We start from the raw sequence: 27,603 nt of genomic DNA, 5'->3' as shown, positions 1-27,603 counted from the left end.
CCCGGGCGGGAGATGCAGGTACTGCCGCGTGAGGCGAGTTAGTCGGCATAACTCTCCCCTCGCTGTTTGGTGAAATTTGTTCACATTGTACAGATTGACTTTTATTTAAAGTAGCATCAATACAGTTAGTACATAAATTTCTATTGGGCTCCACCTTGGCATTGGAACAAATGACACAGATATCTTCCTCTGAGTCAGACATGTTTAACACACTAGCAAAAAACTTACAACTTGGTTATAATCTTTTTTAGCAAAAAACGTACTGTGCCTCAAAGAGGTACTAACGATTAAATGACAGTTGAAATAGTGAACTGAAAAAACAGTTATAGCATCAAACTTTAAAACAACAAAACTTTTAGCAAAGGTTTGTTCCCATTAGTAAAATAACAATAATTAAATTTGACATAAAAAATACAAAGCAACGTTTTTATTCACAGTCACTATAAGAATTCTCACAGCTCTGCTGAGAGAATTTACCTCCCTTCAAAGAAGTTTGAAGACCCCTGAGATCTATCAGAGATGAACCGGATCATGCAGGAAAAATAAAAGTAACTGACTGGTATTTTTTGATGCGTAGCAAAGAGCGCCAAAACGGCCCCTCCCTCTCCCACACAGCAGTGAAGAGAAACGAAACTGTCACAAATAAAGCAAAAAAAACTGCCAAGTGGAAAATAATGCCCAAATATTTATTCACACAGTACCTCAGCAATGTAAACGATTCTACATTCCAGCAAAAACGTTTAACATGATAAATAGTTATTAAAAAGGATTAGTGACCTTTAACAGAGTAGTTCCAGTGAAATACCATCCCCAGAATACTGAAGTGTATACATACATGTCATTTTAACGGTATGGCAGGATTTTCTCATCAATTCCATTCAGAAAATAAAAACTGCTACATACCTCAATGCAGATTCCTCTGCCCGCTGTCCCCTGATCTGAAGCCTTTACCTCCCTCAGATGGCCGAGAACAGCAATATGATCTTAACTACTCCGGTTAAAATCATAGTAAAAAAACTCTGACAGATTCTTCCTCAAACTCTGCCAGAGAAGTAATAACACGCTCCGGTGCTATTTTAAAATAACAAACTTTTGATTGAAGTCATAAAAACTAAGTATAATCACCATAGTCCTCTCACACATCCTATCTAGTCGTTGGGTGCAAGAGAATGACTGGGACTGACGTAGAGGGGAGGAGCTATATGCAGCTCTGCTGGGTGAATCCTCTTGCATTTCCTGTTGGGGAGGAGTTATATCCCAGAAGTAATGATGACCCGTGGACTGATCACACATAACAGAAGAAAACAACATTTTTCAATGTCATGCAAAGCTATCACTAAGCCTGCTACCAGTCGCTACCACTGCAGAGAAGGCTTAAGTATTATTTCAGTGTTAACAGTATTTTCTCAGTCAAATTCTAGTACCTAGAATATAACTCGACTGCGCATACATTTATCAGCCTGATACCAGTTGCTACTACTGCATTTAAGGCTGTACTTACATCATACGGTAACAGCAGTATTTTCTTAGTCAATTCCATTCCCAGAAAATAAAGTACCGCACATACCTCATTTGCGGAGGACCCCACATGCTATTCCCAGTCTGAAGTTACCCCACTCCTCAGAATGTCGAGAACAGCCAGTGGATCTTAGTTACGCCTGCTAAGATCATAGAAAAAAACGCAGGCAGTTTCTTCTTCCAAATACTGCCTGAGATAGAAAAACAGCACACTCCGGTGCCATTTAAAATAACAAACTTTTGATTGAAGAATAGTTAATAGTTAAGTAAAAACTCCAGCTCCTCTCGCGACCTCCTTCTTTGTTGAGGGTTGCAAGAGAATGACTGGATATGACACGTGAGGGGAGGAGCTATATAGCAGCTCTGCTTGGGTGATCCTCTTGCAACTTCCTGTTGGGAAGGAGAATATATCCCATAAGTAATGGATAACCCGTGGACTGAACACACTTAACAAGAGAAACAGATATTTTTTCTTTGTGAGCTGAAGTCTTGGCTCTATATCTGCACACAGTGTTCATCAGCACATAAAGAAGTTTAGTAGCCTGGTTAGGTATGAATTTGAGTGACAGATATTTCCATGACAATGTGTCTGCCTAAGTTTTGACAAAGTATAAGGTTATATTGTTTTGTGGAACAATCATTTCGGGGGAATTTCTGCATCAGCAAGTTATTTTGAATATAGTTTGCTCCTGGTATTTTTTTCCACATATTTGCTTAAGGGACAGTAAACAGTGAGATTTTAGTATAAAAGGCTCAGCTATGTATAGTAATACATCTTTGCAATATACTTTTAGCATATATTTTGCCCACTTTTCATGTAATTTTGCTCTCCAAATGGTTCATTCTCTAATTCTCAGAGCTGGAAAACCATCCTGCAGAATTCTCAAGGCTAAACCTGCTACATTATCTGTCTCTAACTTGCATTAACAGATAAGAATTGCAAAACAATACACTCTAAGCTAACATGACTGTGATTGGCTACTAAAAGCACTAAGCAGTGTGTTATACTTAAGAAATAAAGGGTAAATCATTTTAAATTGATTATGTATTGCAATGATTTTTATTAACTTTATTTGTGCAGGAAGCGCCTATTACTTCTAGTCACAGCCCCACATTGGGGCTGTGTTCTCTACAGGAAGGCAAAGGAGGTGCATCCCCTTTCTAAGTGGTTGCTAAGAGACCCGCCAACTAGTTTCACCGCTCTAGTCAGTTTCTTTCTTACTCAGAGGTTTTTATCCTGCCAAAATCCTGTGACAGGATGAAAAAAACTAATAATAATAATAAGCGAAAAACAAATTATGTACAAATATCACCTCTTCCGAAACAAAATTCAAAGTATGCACTACTGCAAATGATCGTCATTTTTCTGATTGATGTAAAAAGTACTTGGCTACTTTACCTGGCTTCACAGGATACATATGCATTAGCAGACACGTGCACTAACAGGAAGTCTGTTTCTTGCCCATGATGCAAAAACCATGTGACAGACAGGGAGCAACAGTGGAACTTAATTTCTCATCATGGCAGCTCCCAGTCTGTAGTCAGTGGCTACACACGGAGGATTTGTAAGTGCTCATCTTGTGCGAAAACAAGTCGTCTGCGGTTTAACATAGTCTATTCCTTTTTTGTTTACTTTGATTTAATATGTTTTTTAGTTAAGGAGCACAGTTTCATTCCCATTTAAAAGTTTCTCAAATAACATTTTTTCAATGGTAAAAGTGAATAAAATTGGGAGAGACTGATGGCATAATACAAAAGCTTTAAAAACCCTCCAATAATAGCATAACTGCTCCATTGTGTAATACAATCCCAACGCCACTGTCACAACTGGCACGAATACAATCGATATAAAACTCTACATTAATATGTTCAGCTAAGGGGAAGAAAAACTTCCAAACGTATGTTGCCAAATAAAATGTTTATTTAAAAAGGCTTAAATTAAAGTCTCTGCGGGAAAGGAAGTGTGTGGTTAGCCTCTTGTCAACAACTCATTTATTCAGTTACGTTTATATTTTTCAATAAATTAAAATATATATTTTTAGATTTTGCCAAATTCTTGTTTTTTTATACAGCATAAGGGGAAACACAGTTGTGTCTCATTTGGTTACGGACATAAAATATGATTTTGCTGCATGATACATGACAGGTTTTATCATTTGTATATATTCTATAGTTTCCTGTTAGTAAAAGGAGGCACAATCTCCATTTTGTTTTGTATATAGATTAAATGTCTCAGATGTTTATTATATTTAATACTAAACAACAATACAATAAAACATTTAAGAAGGAACACTGTATATCTGTATGCAACACTATGGGCTAGATTAAAAGTAAAGCTCTAAATTATCGTACTCCCACAAAATGGGCATATTTGCCCATTTGTGGGAGCGCGATAATTAACCAGCCATTACAAGTGGCTGGTTTTTGCTACCGCGAGCTTGCGATAGTAATTAGCGCTCCAAAAATTAACCAGAGATCCGATAAAAAATTTTTTAAAACTGCACTAGGCAGTTTGGGAACTTTAAAGTTGTTTTTTTCTATGGGAACTGTGTGTTCCCAGTAAATATGCTTATATATTTAAGTGTTAATATGTGTATATAAACATATTAACAAAAATATATATGTACTAGGCCAGGGGTCAGCAACTAGGCGATAAGCCTGCCAGAGGGCAGTCTATGTTTAAAAAAAAAAAAAACCCCAGCTAAAGTTACAAAAAATAAAAAAGTAAAAAATTACAGAAAAAAACAACGCTATCCAAAATAAAAAAATTAAACCTAAACTAATACCCCTATAAAAAAAAAAATCCCCCCAAAAATAAAAACACCCCCTAAACTAATACTAAACTACCAATAGCCCTTAAAAGCGCCTTTTGTAGGACTTTGCCTAAGTTAAACAGCTCTTTTACTTACAAAAATGACCAATTACCCCCTAACAGTAAAAACCCCCACCCACCAAATCCCACAAAATAAAAAAAATAACGATCACTAAAAAAAAAAACTAAACTACCCATTGCCCCTAAAGGGGCATTTTTATGGGCATTGCCCTTAAAAGGACAATTAGCTCTTTTCCAGGCCAAAAAACCCGAATCTAAAAAAAAAAAAGCCACCCCAAAAAAAAAGCCTAAGACTAAGCCCCAAATAGGTACTCACCATTCCTGAAGTTCTGCAGAGAAGGTCTTCTTCCAGGCGGCTCCATCATGTTCTATCTTCATCTGGAACAAAGGCGGCGCGGAGCTGTCTTCCCCGATGCATGGATCCTCAGCAGTGGCGGTTCTCGGCGGCGTGGAGGCTCCTCTCCGCATTCAATTTGGGGTACCTTGTATTCCTATTGTCTGAAATTTTAAAATCAGCCAATAGGATTAGAGCTACTGAAATCCTATTGGCTGTTCAAATAATCCAATAAGATGTCATTAGCTCTCCTCATAAATATGGGGTACCTTGCATTCAATTTTCAGTGTGCGACAGACGATCGCATGAAGAGGAGCCTCCACGCCACTGAGAACCGCCGCCACCGAGGATCCGTGCATCGGGGAAGCCAGCTCCGCACCTCCGCTCAGGATGAAGATAGAAGCTAAAAATTACGGCGCTTTTACAACTGCACTAGGCAGTTTGGCCATAAGATTAAGTGCAGCTCGCTCCTGTGACAGGAGCGAGCTGCACTTAGTGCTATGCTTAGTGCTATGGCGCGGTCGGGCCGGGCTGTGACTATACAGCTGGCCCGATGCGCTGACTAAATATTACAGACCCGCTCAGCAGAGAGCAGAGAGCAGGTCTGTAAAAGCGCCGTAATTTTTACTTATTTGAAGAGAAAAAAGCCGTTTAGAACTATAGCACTTAAATAATGTTATATAATTCTGCACTATGTGCAGAATTATATAACATTATTTTTAAGGTTTACTGTCCCTTTAAGATTAGGGATTTAATGGGCTTGAAAAAGAGCCGATTGCTCTTTTAAGGGCAGAAAAAGAGCAGAATGCCCTTTTAAAGGCAATGCCCATACAAATGCCCTTTAGGGGCAATGGGTAGTTTATGTTTTTTTTATTTGGTGGGTGTTTTTTTTTTTACTGTTAGGGGGGACAGTATTTTTTAAACGTAAAAGAGCTGTTTAACTTTGGGCAATGCCCTACAAAAGGTCCTTTTAAGGGCTATTGGTAGTTTAGATTTGGGGGTGTTTTTATTTTGTGGGGGCTTTTTATTTTCATAGGGATTAGGTATAATTTTTTTATTTTTGATAGTTTTGTTTATTTTTTAGATGTTAGACTTTAATGTTAGACTTTTATTTTTTGTAATTTAATGTTAGGATTTTTTATTTTAATTGTAATTTAGTAGTAATTGGGGTTAATTTAGGAGAGGTTAGGGGGCTTAGTAATTAAATTAGTTATTTGCGATGTGGGGGGGGTTGGCGGTAAAAGGGTTAATATATTAATAAGGTTTATTGCGATGTGGGGGTTTGGCGGTTTAGGGGTTAATTAGGTTTTTTGCGATGTGGGGAGTTGGCCGTTTAAGAGCTAATAGGTTAAATAGGTTTATTGCGATGTGGGGGTTTGCAGTTTAGAGGTTAATAGATTATGTCATTTGCGTATTGGGGTTAATTACTTTATTGTTTTGCAATGTGGGGGTTGGCGGTTTAGGTGTTTGTTAATACTTCGTGCTTGAGGTTAGGTTTTTTTTTTTATTTTGTGTGGTTGCATGTTTTTTATAAGGCTTCAGGTCTGCCTACGCTGCATCCAGGTGGATTCTTTAGGCTGCGTGCACAGCCAACATTCCTTTAAAGATTTGTGCGCAACTGGTGACGGACGCGTTACAAACGCAGTTATAGTATAGATATATTCAGATACATATATATTTACAAATTGCTGCCCACAGCTACGCTACTTACCTCTTCGCTGAACGAGGTTCTGATGCTGTCTTGAGCCTATGGAAGCGCGCTGTCATGAGCTTGCGTTCGCTTTGTTGTAAACTTTTAAATACCAGTGCAACATTAGCGCGGTATTACAAAGTGGAGCGCAAATATTCCTTTAGCTAAAGGAATATTTTGCAAGCCACTTGTAATCTGACCCAAAGTACATTTATATAAAAGATTTGAATGGACGTTAATTACGATGTATACAAAATGCGATTGGCCCATAAGATACAAGGTGGGTCTATAAGCACTTTAAATGTGATTTAGTATCTACTTGTAAGTATAATACACCTGATGAAGGGTTGGGACCCTGAAACGCATAGTTTTTGGGATATGTTGTCTGACCACTTTTGAAGAGATTTTATATTGTATTATACGATTTTATATTGCATTGTACTATTTTGTACTATTGTACTATTAAATTTGAAGAAATAAAAGTTTTATTAATAAATTATTTTATCAACAAATTTGTGTTATTCTAGAAAATGTACAACTTGTGACTATTCTAATTTAGCATGTATATATATATATATATATTTATTCTTTTTTGTTTCTTCGTTTTATATACCATTGTTGAATCATTAGTTTGCATCTATCACACAAATGATAGATGCAGATTAAGAGAGGAGCGCAAATGTTTTATCAGGGTGTTTGCACTCATCAGGCTTACTGCTGGTATTACAAGTTGAAAGTAAACGCGATCGCTTGAGCGGAATCGCAATTTAAGCTAGAATGATTACTGCAACCTTTAGAGCTCTGGTTAACGGCTTCATGAAACAAAAAAAGTGTCACAAAACACATCACACGTACAGTTACATTCATAACAACATCATCTAATAAAACTTATTTTTAAAAAAATTACTTTCCTTACCGGTACCAAAGCTTTCTTCCCCACATAATGAGAGTTTGTTAGCATCCATTAAATTTCCAAAAAACTTCCAGCCAGTTGGGGTTTCATACAAAGCAATCTTTGTAGCTTTTGCCACCCTTCGAAGAAAAAAAGCCAAAATATATGGATAAAAATATGTTTTTGAAATAAACTATTTCATATAAACTACACAGCATGTAATGAAGAACATTCAGCTTATAAATTAAAGTGAAAGTCAATCCTAGCGTTTTACAAACGCTAGGATTGCCTATTGATACAAATAACATAATTTATGTAAGAACTTACCTGATAAATTCATTTCTTTCATATTAGCAGTCCATGAGCTAGTGACGTATGGGATATACATTCCTACCAGGAGGGGCAAAGTTTCCCAAACCTCAAAATGCCTATAAATACACCCCTCACCACACCCACAAATCAGTTTAACGCATAGCCAAGAAGTGGAGTGATAAAAAAGTGCGAAAGCATAAAAAATAAGGAATTGGAATAATTGTGCTTTATACAAAAAAATCATAACCACCACAAAAAAAAAGGGTGGGCCTCATGGACTCTTGCTAATATGAAAGAAATGAATTTATCAGGTAAGTTCTTACATAAATTATGTTTTCTTTCATGTAATTAGCAAGAGTCCATGAGCTAGTGACGTATGGGATAATGAATACCCAAGATGTGGATCTTCCACGCAAGAGTCACTAGAGAGGGAGGGATAAAATAAAGACAGCCAATTCCGCTGAAAATAATCCACACCCAAAACAAAGTTTAAATCTTATAATGAAAAAAACTGAAATTATAAGCAGAAGAATCAAACTGAAACAGCTGCCTGAAGTACTTTTCTACCAAAAACTGCTTCAGAAGAAGAAAACACATCAAAATGGTAGAATTTAGTAAAAGTATGCAAAGAAGACCAAGTTGCTGCTTTGCAAATCTGATCAACCGAAGCTTCATTCCTAAACGCCCAGGAAGTAGAAACTGACCTAGTAGAATGAGCTGTAATCCTTTGAGGCGGAGTTTTACCCGACTCGACATAAGCATGATGAATCAAAGACTTTAACCAAGACGCCAAAGAAATGGCAGAGGCCTTCTGACTTTTCCTAGAACCGGAAAAGATAACAAATAGACTAGAAGTCTTTCGGAAATGTTTAGTAGCTTCAACATAATATTTCAAAGCTCTAACTACATCCAAAGAATGCAACAATCTTTCCTTATAATTCTTAGGATTAGGACACAATCAGGGAACCACAATTTCTCTACTAATGTTGTTAGAATTCACAACCTTAGGTAAAAATTTAAAAGAAGTTCGCAACACCGCCTTATCCTGATGAAAAATCAGAAAAGGAGACTCACAAGAAAGAGCAGATAATTCAGAAACTCTTCTGGCAGAAGAGATGGCCAAAAGAAACAAAACTTTCCAAGAAAGTAATTTAATGTCCAGCGAATGCATAGGTTCAAACGGAGGAGCTTGAAGAGCCCGCAGAACCAAATTCAAACTCCAAGGAGGAGAAATTGACTTAATAACAGGTTTTATACGAACCAAAGCTTGTACAAAACAATGAATATCAGGAAGACTAGCAATATTTCTGTGAAAAAGAACAGAAAGAGCAGAGATTTGTCCTTTCAAGGAACTTGCAGACAAACCTTTATCCAAACCATCCTGAAGAAACTGTAAAATTCTAGGAATTCTAAAAGAATGCCAAGAAAAATGATGAGAAAAAGACCAAGAAATGTAAATCTTCCAGACTCGATAATATATCTTCCTAGATACAGATTTACGAGCCTGTAACATAGTATTAATCACAGAGTCAGAGAAACCTCTATGACTGAGAATCAAGCGTTCAATCTCCATACCTTCAAATTTAAGGATTTGAGATCCTGATGGAAAAAAGGACCTTGCGATAGAAGGTCTGGTCTTAATGGAAGAGTCCACGGTTGGCAAGTGGCCATCCGGACAAGATCCGCATACCAAAACCTGTGAGGCCATGCTGGAGCCACCAGCAGAACAAACAAGCACTCCTTTAGAATCTTGGAAATCACTCTTGGAAGAAGAACTAGAGGCGGAAAGATATAGGCAGGATGATACTTCCAAGGAAGTGACAATGCATCCACTGCCTCCGCCTGAGGATCCCTGGATCTGGACAGATACCTGGGAAGCTTCTTGTTTAGACGAGAAGCCATCAGATCTATTTCTGGAAGTCCCCACATTTGAACAATCTGAAGAAATACCTCTGGGTGAAGAGACCATTCGCCCGGATGTAACGTTTGGCGACTGAGATAATCCGCTTCCCAATTGTCTATACCTGGGATATGAACTGCAGAAATTAGACAGGAGCTGGATTCCGCCCATACCAGTATTCGAGATACTTCTTTCATAGCCAGAGGACTGTGAGTCCCTCCTTGATGATTGACATATGCCACGGTTGTGACATTGTCCGTCTGAAAACAAATGAACGACTCTCTCTTTAGAAGAGGCCATGACTGAAGAGCTCTGAAAATTGCACGGAGTTCCAAAATGTTGATTGGTAATCTCACCTCCAGAGATTCCCAAACCCCTTGTGCTGTCAGAGACCCCCAAACAGCTCCCCAACCTGTCAGACTTGCATCTGTTGAAATCACAGTCCAGGTCGGAAGAACAAAAGAAGCCCCCTGAACTAAACAATGGTGGTCTGTCCACCACGTCAGAGTGTCGTACAATCGGTTTTAAAGATATTAATTGAGATATCTTTGTATAATCCCTGCACCACTGGTTCAGCATACAGAGCTGAAGAGGTCGCATGTGAAAACGAGCAAAGGGGATCGCGTCCGATGCAGCAGTCATAAGACCTAGAATTTCCATGCATAAGGCTACCGAAGGGAATGATTGAGACTGAAGGTTTCGACAAGCTGAAACCAATTTTAGACGTCTCTTGTCTGTCAGAGACAGAGTCATGGACACTGAATCTATCTGGAAACCTAAAAAGGTTACCCTTGTCTGAGGAATCAATGAACTTTTTGGTAAATTGATCCTCCAACCATGTTCTCGAAGAAACAATACAAGTCGATTCGTATGAGATTCTGCTAAATGTGAAGACTGAGCAAGTACCAAGATATCGTCCAAATAAGGAAATACCACAATACCCTGTTCTCTGATTACAGACAGAAGGGCATCGAGAACCTTGTAAAAATCCTTGGAGCTGTTGCTAGGCCAAACGGCAGAGCCACAAACTGGTAATGCTTGTCTAGGAAAGAGAATCTCAGAAACTGATAGTGATCTGGATGAAGACATATCAGCATTCCAAGTTTTAAGCCATAAAGCTCTTCTAGCTAAAATAGCTAGAGACATATACCTGACATCAACCCTAATGATATCAAAGATGGCATCACAAATAAAATTATTAGCATGTTGAAGAAGATTAACAATGCTATGAGAATTATGATCTGTTACTTGTTGCGCTAAAGCTTCCAACCAAAAAGTTGAAGCTGCAGCAACATCCGCTAAAGATATAGCAGGTCTAAGAAGATTACCTGAACATAAGTAAGCTTTTCTTAGAAAGGATTCAATTTTCCTATCTAAAGGATCCTTAAAGGAAGTACTATCTGCCGTAGGAATAGTAGTACGTTTAGCAAGAGTAGAGATAGCCCCATCAACCTTAGGGATTTTGTCCCAAAACTCTAATCTGTTAGATGGCACAGGATATAATTGCTTATAACGTTTAGAAGGAGTAAATGAATTACCCAAATTATTCCATTCCCTGGAAATTACTTCAGAAATAGCATCAGGAACAGGAAAAACTTCTGGAATAACTACAGGAGATTTAAAAACCTTATTTAAATGTTTAGATTTAGTATCAAGAGGACTAGATTCCTCTATTTCTAATGCAATTAAGACTTCTTTAAGTAAAGAACGAATAAATTCCATTTTGAATAAATATGAAGATTTATCAGCATCAACCTCTGAAACAGAATCCTCTGAACCAGATGAATCATTATCAGAATCAGAATGATGATGTTCATTTAAAAATTCATCTGAAAAATGAGAAGTTTTAAAAGACCTTACACGTTTAGTAGAAGGAGGAATAACAGACATAGCCTTCTTAATGGATTTAGAAACAAAATCTCTTATGTTAACAGGAACACTCTGAGTATTAGATGTTGATGGAACAGCAACAAGTAATGAAACATTACTAAAGGAAATATTATCTGCATTAACAAGTTTGTCATGACATTCATTACAAACAACAGCTGGAGGAACAGATACCACAAGTTTACAGCAAATACACTTAACTTTGGTAGATCCAGCATCAGGCAGCGATTTTCCAGAAGTATCTTCTGATTCAGGGTCAATCTGAGACATCTTGCAATATGTAAAAGAAAAAACAACATATAAAGCAAAATTGATCAAATTCCTTAAATGACAGTTTCAGGAATGGGAAAAAATGCCAGTGAACAAGCTTCTAGCAACCAGAAGCAAATAAACAATGAGACTAAAATAATGTGGAGACAATAATGACGCCCATATTTTTTAACGCCAAAAAAGACGCCCACATTATTTGGCGCCTAAATGCTTTTAGCGCCAAAAATGACACCACATCCGGTAACGCCGACACTTTTGGCGCAAAAACGTCAAAAAATGATGCAACTTCCGGTGACAAGTATGACGCCGGAAATACAAAAAAAAAAATTTTGCGCCAAAAAAGTCCGCGCCAAGAATGACGCAATAAAATGAAGAATTATCAGCCCCCGCAAGCCTAACAGCCCACAGGGGAAAAAAGTCAAATTTTAAGGTAAGAAAAAAATTGATTATTCAAATGCATTATCCCAAATAATGAAACTGACTGTCTGAAATAAGGAATATTGAACATTCTGAATCAAGGCAAATAAATGTTTAAACACAAATATTTAGAACTTTATATAAAAGTGCCCAACCATAGCTTAGAGTGTCACAAAAATAAGACTTACTTACCCCAGGACACTCATCTACATGTAGTAGAAAGCCAAACCAGTACTGAAACGAGAATCAGTAGAGGTAATGGTGTATATAAGAGTATATCGTCGATCTGAAAAGGGAGGTAAGAGATGAATCTCTACGACCGATAACAGAGAACCTATGAAATAGACCCCGTAGAAGGAGATCATTGAATTCAAATAGGCAATACTCTCTTCACATCCCTCTGACATTCACTGCACGCTGAGAGGAAAACCGGGCTCCAACCTGCTGCGGAGCGCATATCAACGTAGAATCTAGCACAAACTTACTTCACCACCTCCACGGGAGTTTGTAAAACTGATTTGTGGGTGTGATGAGGGGTGTATTTATAGGCATTTTGAGGTTTGGGAAACTTTGCCCCTCCTGGTAGGAATGTATATCCCATACGTCACTAGCTCATGGACTCTTGCTAATTACATGAAAGAAAAAGGGGACTTTCATTCATGAAGTATAAGATACTTCATGGTGAAAGCTCCTTTATTTGTTTCAATCGATCGCCGTTCTTAGCTGCTACAGCAAACCACAGCTAAAAAACCATGTTTTTGCTAACAAGTGACGTTTTCACCTCTTAGCCAATAGCTGTGCGGTAAATCCGGGCGCCAATCGAGATTTATCGCACGGATACAGGTATACCTCACTTTACAGCGCTTCGCTAATACAGTGCTTTGTGGAGCTGAAGTTCAGCCTCCAAGGATTTTAAAACAGTGCTGTAATCATCGTGAGATTGCAAGAAAAGTAACTGGCACCATTTTATTATGCTTAGTTCACTCTGTTTACAGTCTGGCAAATTGTACTACAGTGATTGTCACTATTTTACAGGTACAGTATTTATTGAATACTAATTGAGTACTGTACTGTGCGAGTGTTAAACTAAACGTAGCGCTATTGCACCCCTAATATTTGTTAGTTCAAACATGTTTTCAAGTCTTTAAACACATTGGCAAGTGAAAAGAAAGCTAAAACTGCCTTGTTTCACTTTAAGGTGGTTTTCACTTTACAGCGGGGCTCCGGTCCCTAACCCGCTGTATGAGCGGGGTATACCTGTATTGGCTAAGAGGTGAAAACGTCACCCCTTAGCTGCTACAGCAGCCCACGACTAAAAATTTTTTTTGCTAAGAACGGCAATCGATTGAATCAAATAAAGGAGCTTTCTACATGAAGTATCTTATACTTCATGAATGAAAGTCCCCTTTATTTGTTTCAATAGTCAATACTAGATTTACTTTCACTTTAAAGACACAATTGATGTAATATAATAGTAATAAAAAAAAACAGAATTTATGCTTACCTGATAAATTACTTTCTCCAACGGTGTGTCCGGTCCACGGCGTCATCCTTACTTGTGGGATATTCTCTTCCCCAACAGGAAATGGCAAAGAGTCCCAGCAAAGCTGGTCACATGATCCCTCCTAGGCTCCGCCCACCCCAGTCATTCGACCGACGGACAGGAGGAAATATATATAGGAGAAACCATATGATACCGTGGTGACTGTAGTTAGAGAAAATAATTCATCAGACCTGATTAAAAAACCAGGGCGGGCCGTGGACCGGACACACCGTTGGAGAAAGTAATTTATCAGGTAAGCATAAATTCTGTTTTCTCCAACATTGGTGTGTCCGGTCCACGGCGTCATCCTTACTTGTGGGAACCAATACCAAAGCTTTAGGACACGGATGAAGGGAGGGAGCAAATCAGGTCACCTAAATGGAAGGCACCACGGCTTGCAAAACCTTTCTCCCAAAAATAGCCTCCGAAGAAGCAAAAGTATCAAATTTGTAAAATTTGGCAAAAGTGTGCAGTGAAGACCAAGTCGCTGCCTTACATATCTGGTCAACAGAAGCCTCGTTCTTGAAGGCCCATGTGGAAGCCACAGCCCTAGTGGAGTGAGCTGTGATTCTTTCAGGAGGCTGCCATCCGGCAGTCTCATAAGCCAATCGGATAATGCTTTTAAGCCAAAGGAAAGAGAGGTAGAAGTCGCTTTTTGACCTCTCCTTTTACCAGAATAAACAACAAACAAGGAAGATGTTTGTCTGAAATCTTTAGTAGCCTCTAAATAGAATTTTAGAGCACGGACTACGTCCAAATTGTGTAACAAACGTTCCTTCTTTGAAACTGGATTCGGACACAAAGAAGGTACAACTATCTTCTGGTTAATATTTTTGTTGGAAACAACTTTCGGAAGAAAACCAGGCTTAGTACGCAAAACCACCTTATCTGCATGGAACACCAGATAGGGCGGAGAACACTGCAGAGCAGATAACTCTGAAACTCTTCTAGCAGAAGAAATTGCAACCAAAAACAAAACTTTCCAAGATAATAACTTAATATCTACGGAATGTAAGGGTTCAAACGGAACCCCTTGAAGAACTGAAAGAACTAGATTTAGACTCCAGGTAGGAGTCAAAGGTCTGTAAACAGGCTTGATCCTAACCAGAGCCTGAACAAATGCTTGAACATCTGGCACAGCTGCCAGTCTTTTGTGAAGTAAAACAGATAAAGCAGAGATCTGTCCCTTCAGAGAACTTGTAGATAATCCTTTCTCCAAACCTTCTTGTAGAAAGGATAGAATCTTAGGAATTTTTATCTTGTTCCATGGGAATCCTTTAGATTCACACCAACAGATATATTTTTTCCATATTTTATGGTAAATTTTTCTAGTTACAGGCTTTCTAGCCTGAATCAGAGTATCTATTACAGAATCTGAAAACCCACGCTTTGATAAAATCAAGCGTTCAATCTCCAAGCCGTCAGTTGGAGGGAAACCAGATTCAGATGTTCGAATGGACCCTGAACAAGAAGGTCCTGTCTCAAAGGTAGCTTCCATGGTGGAGCCGATGACATATTCACCAGGTCTGCATACCAAGTCCTGCGTGGCCACGCAGGAGCTATCAAGATCACCGAGGCCCTCTCCTGATTGATCCTGGCTACCAGCCTGGGGATGAGAGGAAACGGTGGGAATACATAAGCTAGGTTGAAGGTCCAAGGTGCTACTAGTGCACCTACTAGGGTCGCCTTGGGATCCCTGGATCTGGACCCGTAGCAAGGAACCTTGAAGTTCTGACGAGACGCCATCAGATCCATGTCTGGAATGCCCCATAATTGAGTTATTTGGGCAAAGATTTCCGGATGGAGTTCCCACTCCCCCGGATGGAATGTCTGACGACTCAGAAAATCCGCTTCCCAATTTTCCACTCCTGGGATGTGGATAGCAGACAAGTGGCAGGAGTGATCCTCCGCCCATTGAATTATCTTGGTCACTTCTTTCATCGCCAGGGAACTCCTTATTCCCCCCTGATGATTGATATATGCAACGGTCGTCATGTTGTCTGACTGAAACCTTATGAATTTGGCCTTTGCTAGTTGAGGCCAAGCTCTGAGAGCATTGAATATCGCTCTCCGTTCCAGAATGTTTATCGGGAGAAGAGACTCTTCCCGAGACCATAGACCCTGAGCTTTCAGGGATTCCCAGACCGCGCCCCAGCCCACTAGGCTGGCGTCGGTCGTGACAATGACCCACTCTGGTCTGCGGAAGCTCATTCCCTGTGACAGATTGTCCAGGGTCAGCCACCAACAGAGTGAATCTCTGGTCTTTTGATCTACTTGAATTGTCGGAGACAAGTCTGTATAATCCCCATTCCACTGTCTGAGCATGCACAGTTGTAATGGTCTTAGATGAATTCGTGCAAAAGGAACTATGTCCATTGTTGCAACCATCAATCCTATTACTTCCATGCACTGCGCTATGGAAGGACGAGGAACAGAATGAAGTACTTGACAAGAGCTTAGAAGTTTTGATTTTCTGACCTTTGTCAGAAAAATCCTCATTTCTAAGGAATCTATTATTGTTCCCAAGAAGGGAACTCTTGTTGACGGGGACAGAGAACTCTTTTCTTTGTTCACCTTCCATCCGTGTGATCTGAGAAAGGCTAGGACGATGTCCGTATGAGCCTTTGCTTTTGACAGGGACGATGCTTAAATCAGGATGTCGTCCAAGTAAGGCACTACTGCAATGCCCCTTGGTCTTAGAACCACTAGAAGAGACCCTAGTACCTTTGTGAAAATCCTTGGAGCAGTGGCTAATCCAAATGGAAGTGCCACAAACTGGTAATGCTTGTCCAGAAAAGCGAACCTTAGGAACTGATGATGTTCCTTGTGGATAGGAATATGTAGGTACGCATCCTTTAAATCCACGGTAGTCATAAATTGATTTTTCTGGATAGTAGGTAGGATCGTTCGAATAGTTTCCATTTTGAACGATGGTACCCTGAGAAATTTGTTTAGGATCTTTAGATCCAAAATTGGTCTGAATGTTCCCTCTTTTTTGGGAACTATGAACAGATTGGAATAAAAACCCATTCCTTGTTCTCTTATTGGAACTGGATGTATCACTCCCATCTTTAACAGGTCTTCTACACAATGTAAGAATGCCTGTCTCTTTATTTGGTTTGAAGATAATTGAGACCTGTGGAACCTTCCCCTTGGGGGTAGTTCCTTGAATTCCAGGAGATAACCTTGAGAAACTATTTCTAGCGCCCAAGGATCCTGAACATCTCTTGCCCAAGCCTGAGCAAAGAGAGAAAGTCTGCCCCCCACTAGATCCGGTCCCGGATCGGGGGCTATCCCTTCATGCTGTTTTGGTAGCAGTGATAGGCTTCTTGGCCTGCTTACCCTTGTTCCAGCCTTGCATTGGTTTCCAGGCTGGTTTGGGTTGTGAAGTATTACCCTCTTGCTTAGAGGATACAGAATTAGAGACTGGTCCGTTTCTGCGAAAGGGACGAAAATTAAACACCAAAAAACTCTTAACCATCTCCGTGGAGATGTTGCCTGTGCAACGGCAAAGAGAATGACTGGGGTGGGCGGAGCCTAGGAGGGATCATGTGACCAGCTTTGCTGGGACTCTTTGCCATTTCCTGTTGGGGAAGAGAATATCCCACAAGTAAGGATGACGCCGTGGACCGGACACACCAATATTGGAGAAAAATACAATAATAATAATTTTTACTTTGTAACAAAGGTGGCATCTTACAGTCATACAAAGCCGTAAAAAGGTAGATTTTAAAGGGAAAGAAAGGTCAAAATTGAATTTTTGCAATGTACTTAATATTAGAACAAATGCTTCCAGTAAAAGTCATTACTGTTTTTCAACGGCATATGCACATATGCTGCGAGGGCCTGTGCATCAGTATTTAAGCTGAAAGTGCTGGCAGTGGTGTGTATTGTGCCAGTGAAGATTTGTGCCATACAAGCCACTGCTGACTCGCTGAGAAGGTTTAGTGTTTGAATACGGATGCATATGCCGATGAAATACAGTAACAGTTTTTACTAAAACCATTTTAATTCTAATGGAAGAATATTTGAAAAATGTTTCCATTTAAAATTGAAATGCATTTATGCACATTCCAGTTTTGACCTCTCTGTCCCTTTAAGTGTATTTGATGTACAATGTGCTAAATATAGGCGGTGCATTGTTTGGTAGTAGGAAAAAAAAAGTAACATTATATAATAGGGTGTCTATAATATATATATATATATATATAAATAAAAAATATGAAGAACCTGATGTCACATGTATAGGCTCATCTAACCAGCTTGATGAGGAAGTCATTGGTTTCTGACCACTAGAGGAAAGGATTTTAGAACATTTATGGGATACTGAGATCCATAAGAATAATTTCTAGATACTTTCAGGAATTTCATCAGGGAAATGCAGATTCTTTCATGATTTAATTGATAGAGCAAGTCAGGAGACCCCCACGTGGAGGGAACAGGAAGTCATTGCTGGAATTATAGATGTGCTGTATTAAAGGGAATGTTTATCTTTCAATGCATCAGATAAGTGGTGTGGGTCAGATTTTGTCAATTGAACAAGCCAAAATCAATGGGTCCCTTTAATGATGCATTGCTTGCTCTCCAAAGTATTTTTCTAAAATTTGCTTATCTGATGTTTGACTGGAAAATTGAGTCTTATGAAACATCCCTGTCAGAGGAATATGAACCCCTTAAGAAAAGCATTTATTTCATACGCAATCACTAACTATATAATGGCGGCACTACTCACATCCTACCTGTCAAGGGCTCCACTAGTTGGCATGCTCCTGGCAAACCCACGTACGCCCGTTTGCTGAAAGTAAGGAATACTGAAAATATTGGCAGCGATCACAGCAACAGAGTCAGAGGGGTTTACAAAGAAGCCATTTTTTCCAAGAATCATGTTACGATCCTAAGGAAGGAGAAAGAGTGGTCATTACTGGTGTGTAAGAACTTTGTATAATACTAAACTCCGTGACTTCTGTCCTCTACGGGTCGTTATGTCACACTACTCAGCATTTTGAAAAGATTTGTTGTAGATGTATTAAAAGTCCTTAAAATTCCTCAGGTTTTAGAGGCAACAAAATAAATAAATATTTTGTTTGATTTTTAAAATGGATGTTCTTGTGCTAAATAAATAATTTTGTGATAACCTGACCCTGTCTACCTAAAGAACTGTGGGATCTCTCTGTTTTAGAAATTCTAACCTACAGACCAGTTACGCATTTCATGCAAGAACTATTTTTAAACATATTTAAATATTCATTGCTCTACACAGTTGGTTACTTTTGCTTACTGGACTACGTGGATAACACACACCCAATACCCTGTGGCTTACAAACTCCAGGAAGGGGATAGTTCCCATCTAAATGTTTGCGCTCTCGGTCACATAGTTTGAGGCTACTTCTTTTATCAGAGTCACTATGGCAATGTGTTATTTTTTAATCAGTTTACAGTGTCATATTAATGTGTTTATTATTATTTGTTGCTACACTATATGCAATATATAATTTAGGCATCTTAAAGGGACAAGGGAAAAATCAACATTTCATTATTTATATCTCCTACACCCCACTGGGAGTGTAATTTATTCTGATAGCTGTGCTTACACAGCCTGTCAATAGCCTATACGTAAAGGGACATAAACCCATCATTTTTCTTTCATGATTTAGATAGAAAATACAGTTTTAAACAATTTTCCAATTTACTTCTATTATAAAATGTTCTTTGTTTTCTTGTTATACTTTGTTAAAAAGCAGAGATGTATGCTCAGGAGTGTGCACGTGTCTGAAGCACTATATGGCACCAGTTTTGCAACAATGTTATACATTAGCAAGAGCGCTAGATGGCAGCAGTTTTATAACAATGTTATTCATTAGCAAGAGCACAAGATGGCAGCAGTTTTATAACAATGTTATACATTAGCAAGAGCACTAGATGGCAGCAGTTTTATAACAATGTTATTCATTAGCAAGAGCACTAGATGGCAGCAGTTTTTATAATAATGTTATACACTAGCAAGAGCACTAGATGGCAGCAGTTTTATAACAATGTTATACATTAGCAAGAGCACTAGATGGCAGCAGTTTTATAATAATGTTATACACTAGCAAGAGAGCTAGATGGCAGCAGTTTTATAACAATGTTATACATTAGCAAGAGCAATAGATGGCAGCAGTTTTATAATAATGTTATACACTAGCAAGAGCACTAGATGGCAGCAGTTTTATAACAATGTTATACATTAGCAAGAACACTAGATGGCAGCAGTTTTATAATAATGTTATACATTAGCAAGAGCACTAGATGGCAGCAGTTTTATAACAATGTTATACACTAGCAAGAGCACTAGATGGCAGCAGTTTTATAACAATGTTATACATTAGCAAGAGCACTAGATGGCAGCAGTTTTATAACAATGTTATACATTAGCAAGAACACTAGATGGCAGCAGTTTTATAATAATGTTATACATTAGCAAGAGCACTAGATGGCAGCAGTTTTATAATAATGTTATACACTAGCAAGAGCACTAGATGGCAGCAGTTTTATAACAATGTTATACATTAGCAAGACCACTAGATGGCAGCAGTTTTATAACAATGTTAAACATTAGCAAGACCACTAGATGGCAGGAGTTTTATAATAATGTTATACATTAGCAAGACCACTAGATGGCAGCAGTTTTATAACAATGTTATACATTAGCAAGACCACTAGATGGCAGCAGTTTTATAACAATGTTATACATTAGCAAGACCACTAGATGGCAGCAGTTTTATAACAATGTTATACATTAGCAAGACCACTAGATGGCAGGAGTTTTATAATAATGTTATACATTAGCAAGACCACTAGATGGCAGCAGTTTTATAACAATATTATACATTAGCAAGACCACTAGATGGCAGCAGTTTTATAATAATGTTATACATTAGCAAGACCACTAGATGGCAGCAGTTTTATAACAATGTTATACATTAGCAAGACCACTAGATGGCAGCACTATTTCCTGTCCTGTAGTGCTCCAGAAATGTGCACACCATCTATCTAGATATCTCTACACCAAAGAACATCATGACAATGATGCAAATTTGATAATAGAAGTAAATTGGAAATCGTTTTAAAATGTTATTCTCTATCTGAATCATGAAAAAAATGGGTTTCATGTCCCTTTAATTAAGTATAGAAACTCTTAGTAAAGGCAGGGATACCACATGCTAATGCTGAAATAAGGTTGAAGGAGCCATTTGTAAACAATTTAAATACACTCAGGTACAAAATGGATAATTTTGAACAAATTAAAAGGGGAGTAGAATTTAGGGTAAACTGACCCTTTAACTACTTGAAAATGCAGACGTATTAATGGATTGGAATGGCTTCTGAAATAAGCTAAAGTTACAGAGCAGTAAACAAGATTTCCTTAGTAGATGTAAAATGGACTACAAAGGGATAAATACTGATTTCCATATCTATAGAATGTAAAGGTGAATGCTGTGCTCTAAATGTGACTGGCAGCCTAGGGGTAGCAAGGTAAGTGGCCAATACTGCTGCTCTGCGTCTGATAACGGGTAAATGCTTCTTTGTCTAAATCACAGCTTCGTAACCATAATGTGGGGGTCGCAAAAAATTCAGGAAGGCCCGTGTAAGAAGGGGCCTCCTGATTCCATATTTTATTGTGCCTACGCAATCGCACAAAATGTCCGCAATCTTAGGGCCAATCTTAGGAGTGTGCGACCTGTGCCATCGCACAGGGCACACACTCCAAGCACTCCCTCTTTACTCCTCTGCGGCAGCGCTGGGAGGAAGTGATAATGTCACTTCCTCCCAGCTTACTGTGCTGTTCAGGAGAAGAGAGGGAGCCCTGCAGAGAAGGTCCTTGCCCAGCAGAAGGAGCTGGGTGGGGGTGGGGGGGGGGGTTAGTTTGAGCACTGAAAGATGGATAGGGGTATAAGCATGGAAGGGAGGGTATGAGTATGGAAGGGGGTATGAATATAAAGGGGGGAGTATGAAGGGGGAAGTATGAGCATGGAAGGGGGTATGAATATAAAGGGGGAGTATGAGCATGAAAAGGGGGAAGTATGAGTATGGAAGGGAGGGTAGGAGCATGGAAGGTGTTATGAATATGAAGGGCAAGTATGGAAGAAGCGGGGGAGTGAGCATGGAAGGGGGGAGTTAAGCACTGCAATAAATGTTACTTACTGAAAGGCATTAATAACTAACTTATCAGCTGACTAAAACGGATTCCTCTACTCATGTGGGTTTCATTACATTTTCTTCACTTTGTTGCCTTTATTGTTATAGTGCTCCATCTAAAAAGTAGAGTTATAGAGCATTTTGTATTCAAACTTAGGGAAGTCTGATGTTTCTCAGCAAATGCAGTCACCTGGAATATCAGTAAAGCTAGGGTGCAGGTAAATAGGATTATCAGGTGCGTGTAAACCTGCAATTTGTGCTTGCTTCAACGTTTAAAAAGTTTTTATTTTTCTATTAAATGCATGATACAATTTGTTTCCTACAATATTTAAAGGACCAGTAAATACAGTAGATCTGCATAATCAACAAATGCAAAATAACAAGACAATGCAATAGCACTTAGTCTGAACCTCATATGAAAAGTAGATTTTCTGACAAATTTCAAAGTTGTGTCTATTTCCACTCCTCCTATATCATGTGACAGCCACCAGCCAATCACAAATGCATATACGTATATTCTGTGTATTCTTGCACATGCTCAGTAGGAGATGGTGACTCAAAAAGTGTAAATATAAAAAGACTGTGCACATTTTTTTATGGAAGTTGGAAAGTTGTTTAAAATTAATGCTCTGCGTCATGAAAGTTTCATTTTGATTTGAGTTTCCCTTTAAAAACGTATAATATGGCCCAGAGGAAGCAAAGACATGATTTTATTAATTCTTACCCCATCTCCATCAAAGGCAGCTCCAAAGTCGTGTTCACCTGTCTTCATGGTCTCCACTAACTCGGATGCGTAAGTAAGGTTTGGATCTGGGTGGTGTCCTCCAAAATCCTCCAGAGGTATGCAATTTACTGCAGAGTTGGCCGGAGCACCAAGTTCTTCACATAGAATCTTTTTTACATATGGGCCAACAACTGATTTAAACGATAAAGAATCACAAGTTAAAGCATTTAGATATCCACATAAGGGTTTTAAATTGAAAATAAAAGATTTGAAACTGAAGGAAAAAATAAATGAAGCATCTAGCTAGAATAAAAATGGGTCACAGATTTTAAACCACCACTATACAAGAGGGAGACTAACTAATCCCAACTTAATGCCTATAGAGTACACCACGATTAATCGCATATGCGATTTAAAACTGTGATTAATCGCCGCAATTTAAAAATCACGAGAGTACGTGATTTTTTGCTAAAAAAAAAAATACTCAGATGTGTCTGTACTGCATTAATTTGTATGTGATTTCTTGCAAACCAGCGCCATCTAGTGGTTGCTTTTAGCACACATTTGTAAAATGGTTTCACTTTCTGTTTGTGATTTCAGTAGCAGCCGACCAATCTATAAGAAGTCTAAAAGCAGAGCCCATGCAGGAGACTCAAGAGGAGGGAAAGCCACTTACTTATATTTCCCCCTAGGGAGGCCTGCAGTCTAAAACTAAGGGTATATAATCATTATGGAACCTCCCACACAATCTCCTGCTCTCTGAGAAACGGCTCATATACATGGCAGATGCAGTTAACTCCACGGCTGCCAAAAAGGCTAAAACTGCAGTCCCCTCTGCTAGCTAGCTGCTGGGTTAACTGCATCTACAATGTATTTGATATCAGCAAGGCACAGCATTTCTGAAAGGAGCAGCCCCCCACCCCTACTACTATATGCCTGTATTGGATTCCTGCACAGGAGCACGGCTCATTATCAGTCAAGATAAAAATGTTAAATTTTTAAATCAAGCAATGTTACATTTCACTATATCCAGTGTAGCCTTCAATTTAAAATAAAGGCTGCACTAGCAAAACATTAAAATTACTGATTCTGAAACACATATGAAAAAGTCTCCCAGAAAGAACATTTGAATATTAAATTTTGCTGTTTTTATAAATTAGAATTTTACATTCTACATAAATAACACTTTTTATTTAGAGCAATTACAGCATTTTTGTCCCTATTCCATTGCATCAAATATAAACCAAATATTTTCACCAATCAATTTGTAATTCATACACAATGCCTGCTGCAATGTGTTTTTCTTATAAAGCTGTGATAAATAAAAACATAAATTATGCTTACCAGATAATTTCATTTCCATCTGTGGGAGGAGAGTCCACTGCTTCATTCATTACTTGTGGGAATTAAGAACCTGGCCACCAGGAGGAGGCAAAGACACCCCAGCCAAAGGCTTAAATACCTCCCTCCCTCATTCTGCTGAGGGAACAAGGAACTATCAGGGAATAAACTGTGCCAGAAGAAAAATAAATAAATTTAGGTCCGCCCACCAGAGAAACGGGCGGGAGCAGTGGACTCTCCTCCCACAGATGGAAATAAAATGATCAGGTAAGCATAAATTTATGTGTTCCATCTTAATGGGTGGAGAGTCTACTGCTTCATTCATTACTTGTGGGAACAAATACCCAAGCTCTAGAGGACACTGAATGAAAAAAACGTGATGGTAAAAGGAGGCAAACCCTAAACTGAGGGCACCACAGCCTGCAGAACCTTTCTCCCAAAAGCTGCTTCCGCCGAAGCAAAAACATCAAATTTGTAAAACTTTGCAAAAGTATGTAAGGAAGACCAAGTCGCCGCCTTACAAATCTGCTCCATAGAAGCCTTGTTCTTAAAGGCCCAAGAAGAGGCCAACAGCCCTAGTTGAGTGAGCTGTAATCCTCTGAGGAGGCTTATGTCCCACTGTCTCATAGGCCAGACGGATAATGCACCTCAACCAAAAAGACAGTGAAGTGGAAGAAGCCCTCTGCCCCCTGCGCTTCCCTGAAAACACAACAAATAAAAACGGAAGTCTGTCTGAATTCCTTCGCGGCCTGAAGATAAAACTTCAAGGCCTGAACCACGTCCAAATTATGAAGCAACCTTTCCTTTGATGAAGAAGGGTTAGGACACAAGGAAGGAACTATTTCCTGATTGATGTTACGATTCGACACAACCTTGGTAAGAAACCCCAATCCAGTGCGAAGAACAGCCTTATCAGCATGAAAAAGCAGGTAAGGAGGCTCACATTGCAAGGCCGCTAACTCAGAAACTCTGCGAGCCGATGCAATAGCCAGTAGGAATAGGACTTTCCAGGAATAAAAGTCTAATGTCAAGCGCATGCATAAGCTCAAACGGAGCCCTCTGCAAAATCTTAAAAACCAAAATTTAAGCTCCAAGGAGGAGCAGAATTTCAAAAGACAAGTCTGATCCTAGACAGAGAATGAACAAAGGACTGAATATCAGGAAGCCCTGCTAGCTTCTTGTGCAACAGTACAGATAAGGCCGAAATCTGACCCCTTAAGGAACTGGCAGCAAGACCCTTATCCAGTCCATCCTGGAGAAAGGCCAGAATCCTGGATACCCTAACCTTTGCCAGGGGTATCCACGTTCCTCACACCAAGACAAGTAGGTCCTCCACACCTTATGGTAGATGCACAGAGTGACCGGCTTCTTGGCGTGAATGAGCATCAATCACTCTCTCTGAAAATCCTCCTTTGGCTAAGATTAGACGTTCAATCTCCATGCAGTCAGCCTCAGAGAATCGAGATTTTGGTATAGAAATGGACACTGAACCAGCAGATCTCTGCAACAGGGTAACCTCCATGGAGGAGATTACATCCCTACCAGATCCGCAAACCGCATCCTCTGAAGCCACGAAGGAGTGATCAGAATAGCCTAAGCTTGCTCCTGCTCGATGCGGGCCACTACACGAGGTAGAAGTGGCAACGGTGGAAAAACGTAAAGTAGGTTGAACTCCCAGGGCACCGCTAAGGCATCTATCAGCTCTGCCTGGGGATCCCTGGATCGCGACCCGTATCTGGGTAGCTTGAAGTTGCAGATCTCCGCTAACACCTTGGGATGGAGAGACCATTCCCCCGGATGAAACGTTTGTCTGCTAAGAAAATCTGCTTCCCAGTTGTCCACACCCGGAAAGTGGACCGCTGAGAGTGAACAACTTTAACCACAGAGCCCTACGGGCCAGAACAGGAAAACCTGAAGTCTAGGCATTCAGGCGAATAATCTGCATATTTGCATCACAGATTAACGATCAAGCTACCTTAAGGCCTTAATTCGTTCCTGTAACTCTTCAAGGGGAGTCTCCACCTAGATCATAGCTGACAGAGCGTCACACCAATAGGTAGCAGGTCTAGCCACCGCAGCGACTGCCGCTGCTGGTTGAAAAACGAACCCCGTGAGTTGGAACATCTTCCTTAACATGGAATCCAATTTTTTGTCCAACGAAGAGCTATCTTTGAGCGGGATAGACGTTCGCTTAGCGAGAGTGTAAATAGCACCATGCACCTTAGGAATGGTCCCCCACAGCTCGAGTTGCGAGTCCGGAACGGGGAACAGCTTTTTAAAAGAAGAAGAGGGGGAAAATGACAAGCCAAGATTTTCCCATTCATTCTTAATAATATTAGCCATTTTAATGGGAACCGGGAAGGTCTGTGGAATCACCCTGTCCTCATAAACCCTATTTAGTTTAGGGATTGAAAGTTCCTCCGGCAATTTCGGCTCTGGAACCTCTAAAGTAGCAAGCACTTCCTTTAGCAGAAAGAGCAAATGCTCCATTTTAAATTTAAAATCTGGGTCCTCCGAAGACAGAGGCCTAGATGACACTGATTCTGACAAAGAGCGTCCCCTGAAGAGTCGGAGTCGTCCTCATCAGCGGATAATCTGTCAGAGACATCCAGAGGAGTCGATGACCCCCTGGGATGGATAGCTATGATTCACCTTTTGCTTGCGCTTAGCAGGGCAAGGTAAGGCATTGAAGGCTGCAGACAACGCTGTCTGTAATTGCTCAGCAAAATCTGGGAGGATTAGGTTCAGCCCGGGGAGCTGCATGTGCAATCAGAGATGAATGTAGAGAACGCACCTCGCGGGAAGGAAAACCCTCAGAGGTGGATGGCTCAGTTGTACTAAATACTTTGTTCTTTTTAGATATTGCAATCTTATCAAAGCATGTGGAACAGAGTTGAGCATGCGAATTAACCAGAACCTCCTCACAATATACACAGTTGTTAGGTTTAATTAAAGAGGGAGTACCCTCTAACATATCAAAGTCCTCCATAGCTTGCACCTTTATTACAGACTAGATATAAGCTAAATGGCACCTTTATATCTCAATGGCAGGGGCACTCACCACCTCCTATAACCCGGACAACAGAGAAAACGCTTTATCTCCTGCACCACCAGTCAAGAAAAAGGAAGTTGAAGAGGCCACACCCAGTCACATGGAGTTCCATGCAGGAACCGCCCCTGCACTAAAGAGAAAACGCGCCAAAAAAAGCTGCGCCAACATCTCAAAAAACCTAACTGTTCGCACAATGACAGAGCCTCATCTCACACATGTTGCAGCATAAACACAATAAACAGTAGACAACATTGTGCACAAATCCCCCCCTGTTCAATAACTACCATTCCTGGGGTATTAACCCTTGACCCATTCCTGGGGTATTAACCCTTGATTCTTTTTTTTTTTATTTTAATAATGACAATTAGATCAACAATACATACAGTTCAAAATAGGATACTCACATGTATCCGGTTAAATATAACAAGATTTTACATGTATTATATATATCCCAAAGGGAAAGGGGGAGGGGAATCAATTGTACCCATCAATCCAGCCTGGGTATCCATTATCTTACATATTGTGGTGTACCTGAATATGTTCATACATCAAGAGAGTCCAATTAGCAACAAAAGAGAAAAAAAAAAAAAAAAAATAACCCAACCAACATTTATCAATGCCTTATCAATGGTCACCTCCCTCCCCCCGTCCCATCCCCCCATCCACCCCGAGCCGATTGGGCCTCCCGCTCGGGGCTTTCTCACTATAATTG

The 27,603-nt window shown here is 39.6% G+C and overlaps 1 protein-coding gene across 2 annotated transcripts in view; it reads right to left on the bottom strand.

The window, feature by feature from the left end:
* PGM1 (phosphoglucomutase 1) overlaps positions 1 to 27,603 on the bottom strand; it is a gene marked incomplete at its 3' end in the record, with an annotated part of 159,806 nt that overhangs the window by 23,957 nt on the left and 108,246 nt on the right. For both annotated transcript variants that reach the window (XM_053693672.1, XM_053693671.1), the window contains 3 exon segments: positions 7,292 to 7,407; positions 18,336 to 18,490; positions 22,499 to 22,689. In XM_053693672.1, the coding sequence (XP_053549647.1) occupies positions 7,292 to 7,407; positions 18,336 to 18,490; positions 22,499 to 22,689 (462 nt within the window).

Source organism: Bombina bombina, chromosome 10 (assembly GCF_027579735.1).
Source record: "Bombina bombina isolate aBomBom1 chromosome 10, aBomBom1.pri, whole genome shotgun sequence".
Lineage (NCBI taxonomy): Eukaryota > Metazoa > Chordata > Amphibia > Anura > Bombinatoridae > Bombina > Bombina bombina.
The sequence above is the reverse complement of the archived record's forward strand: the minus strand, read 5'-3'. Positions and strand labels throughout refer to the sequence as shown.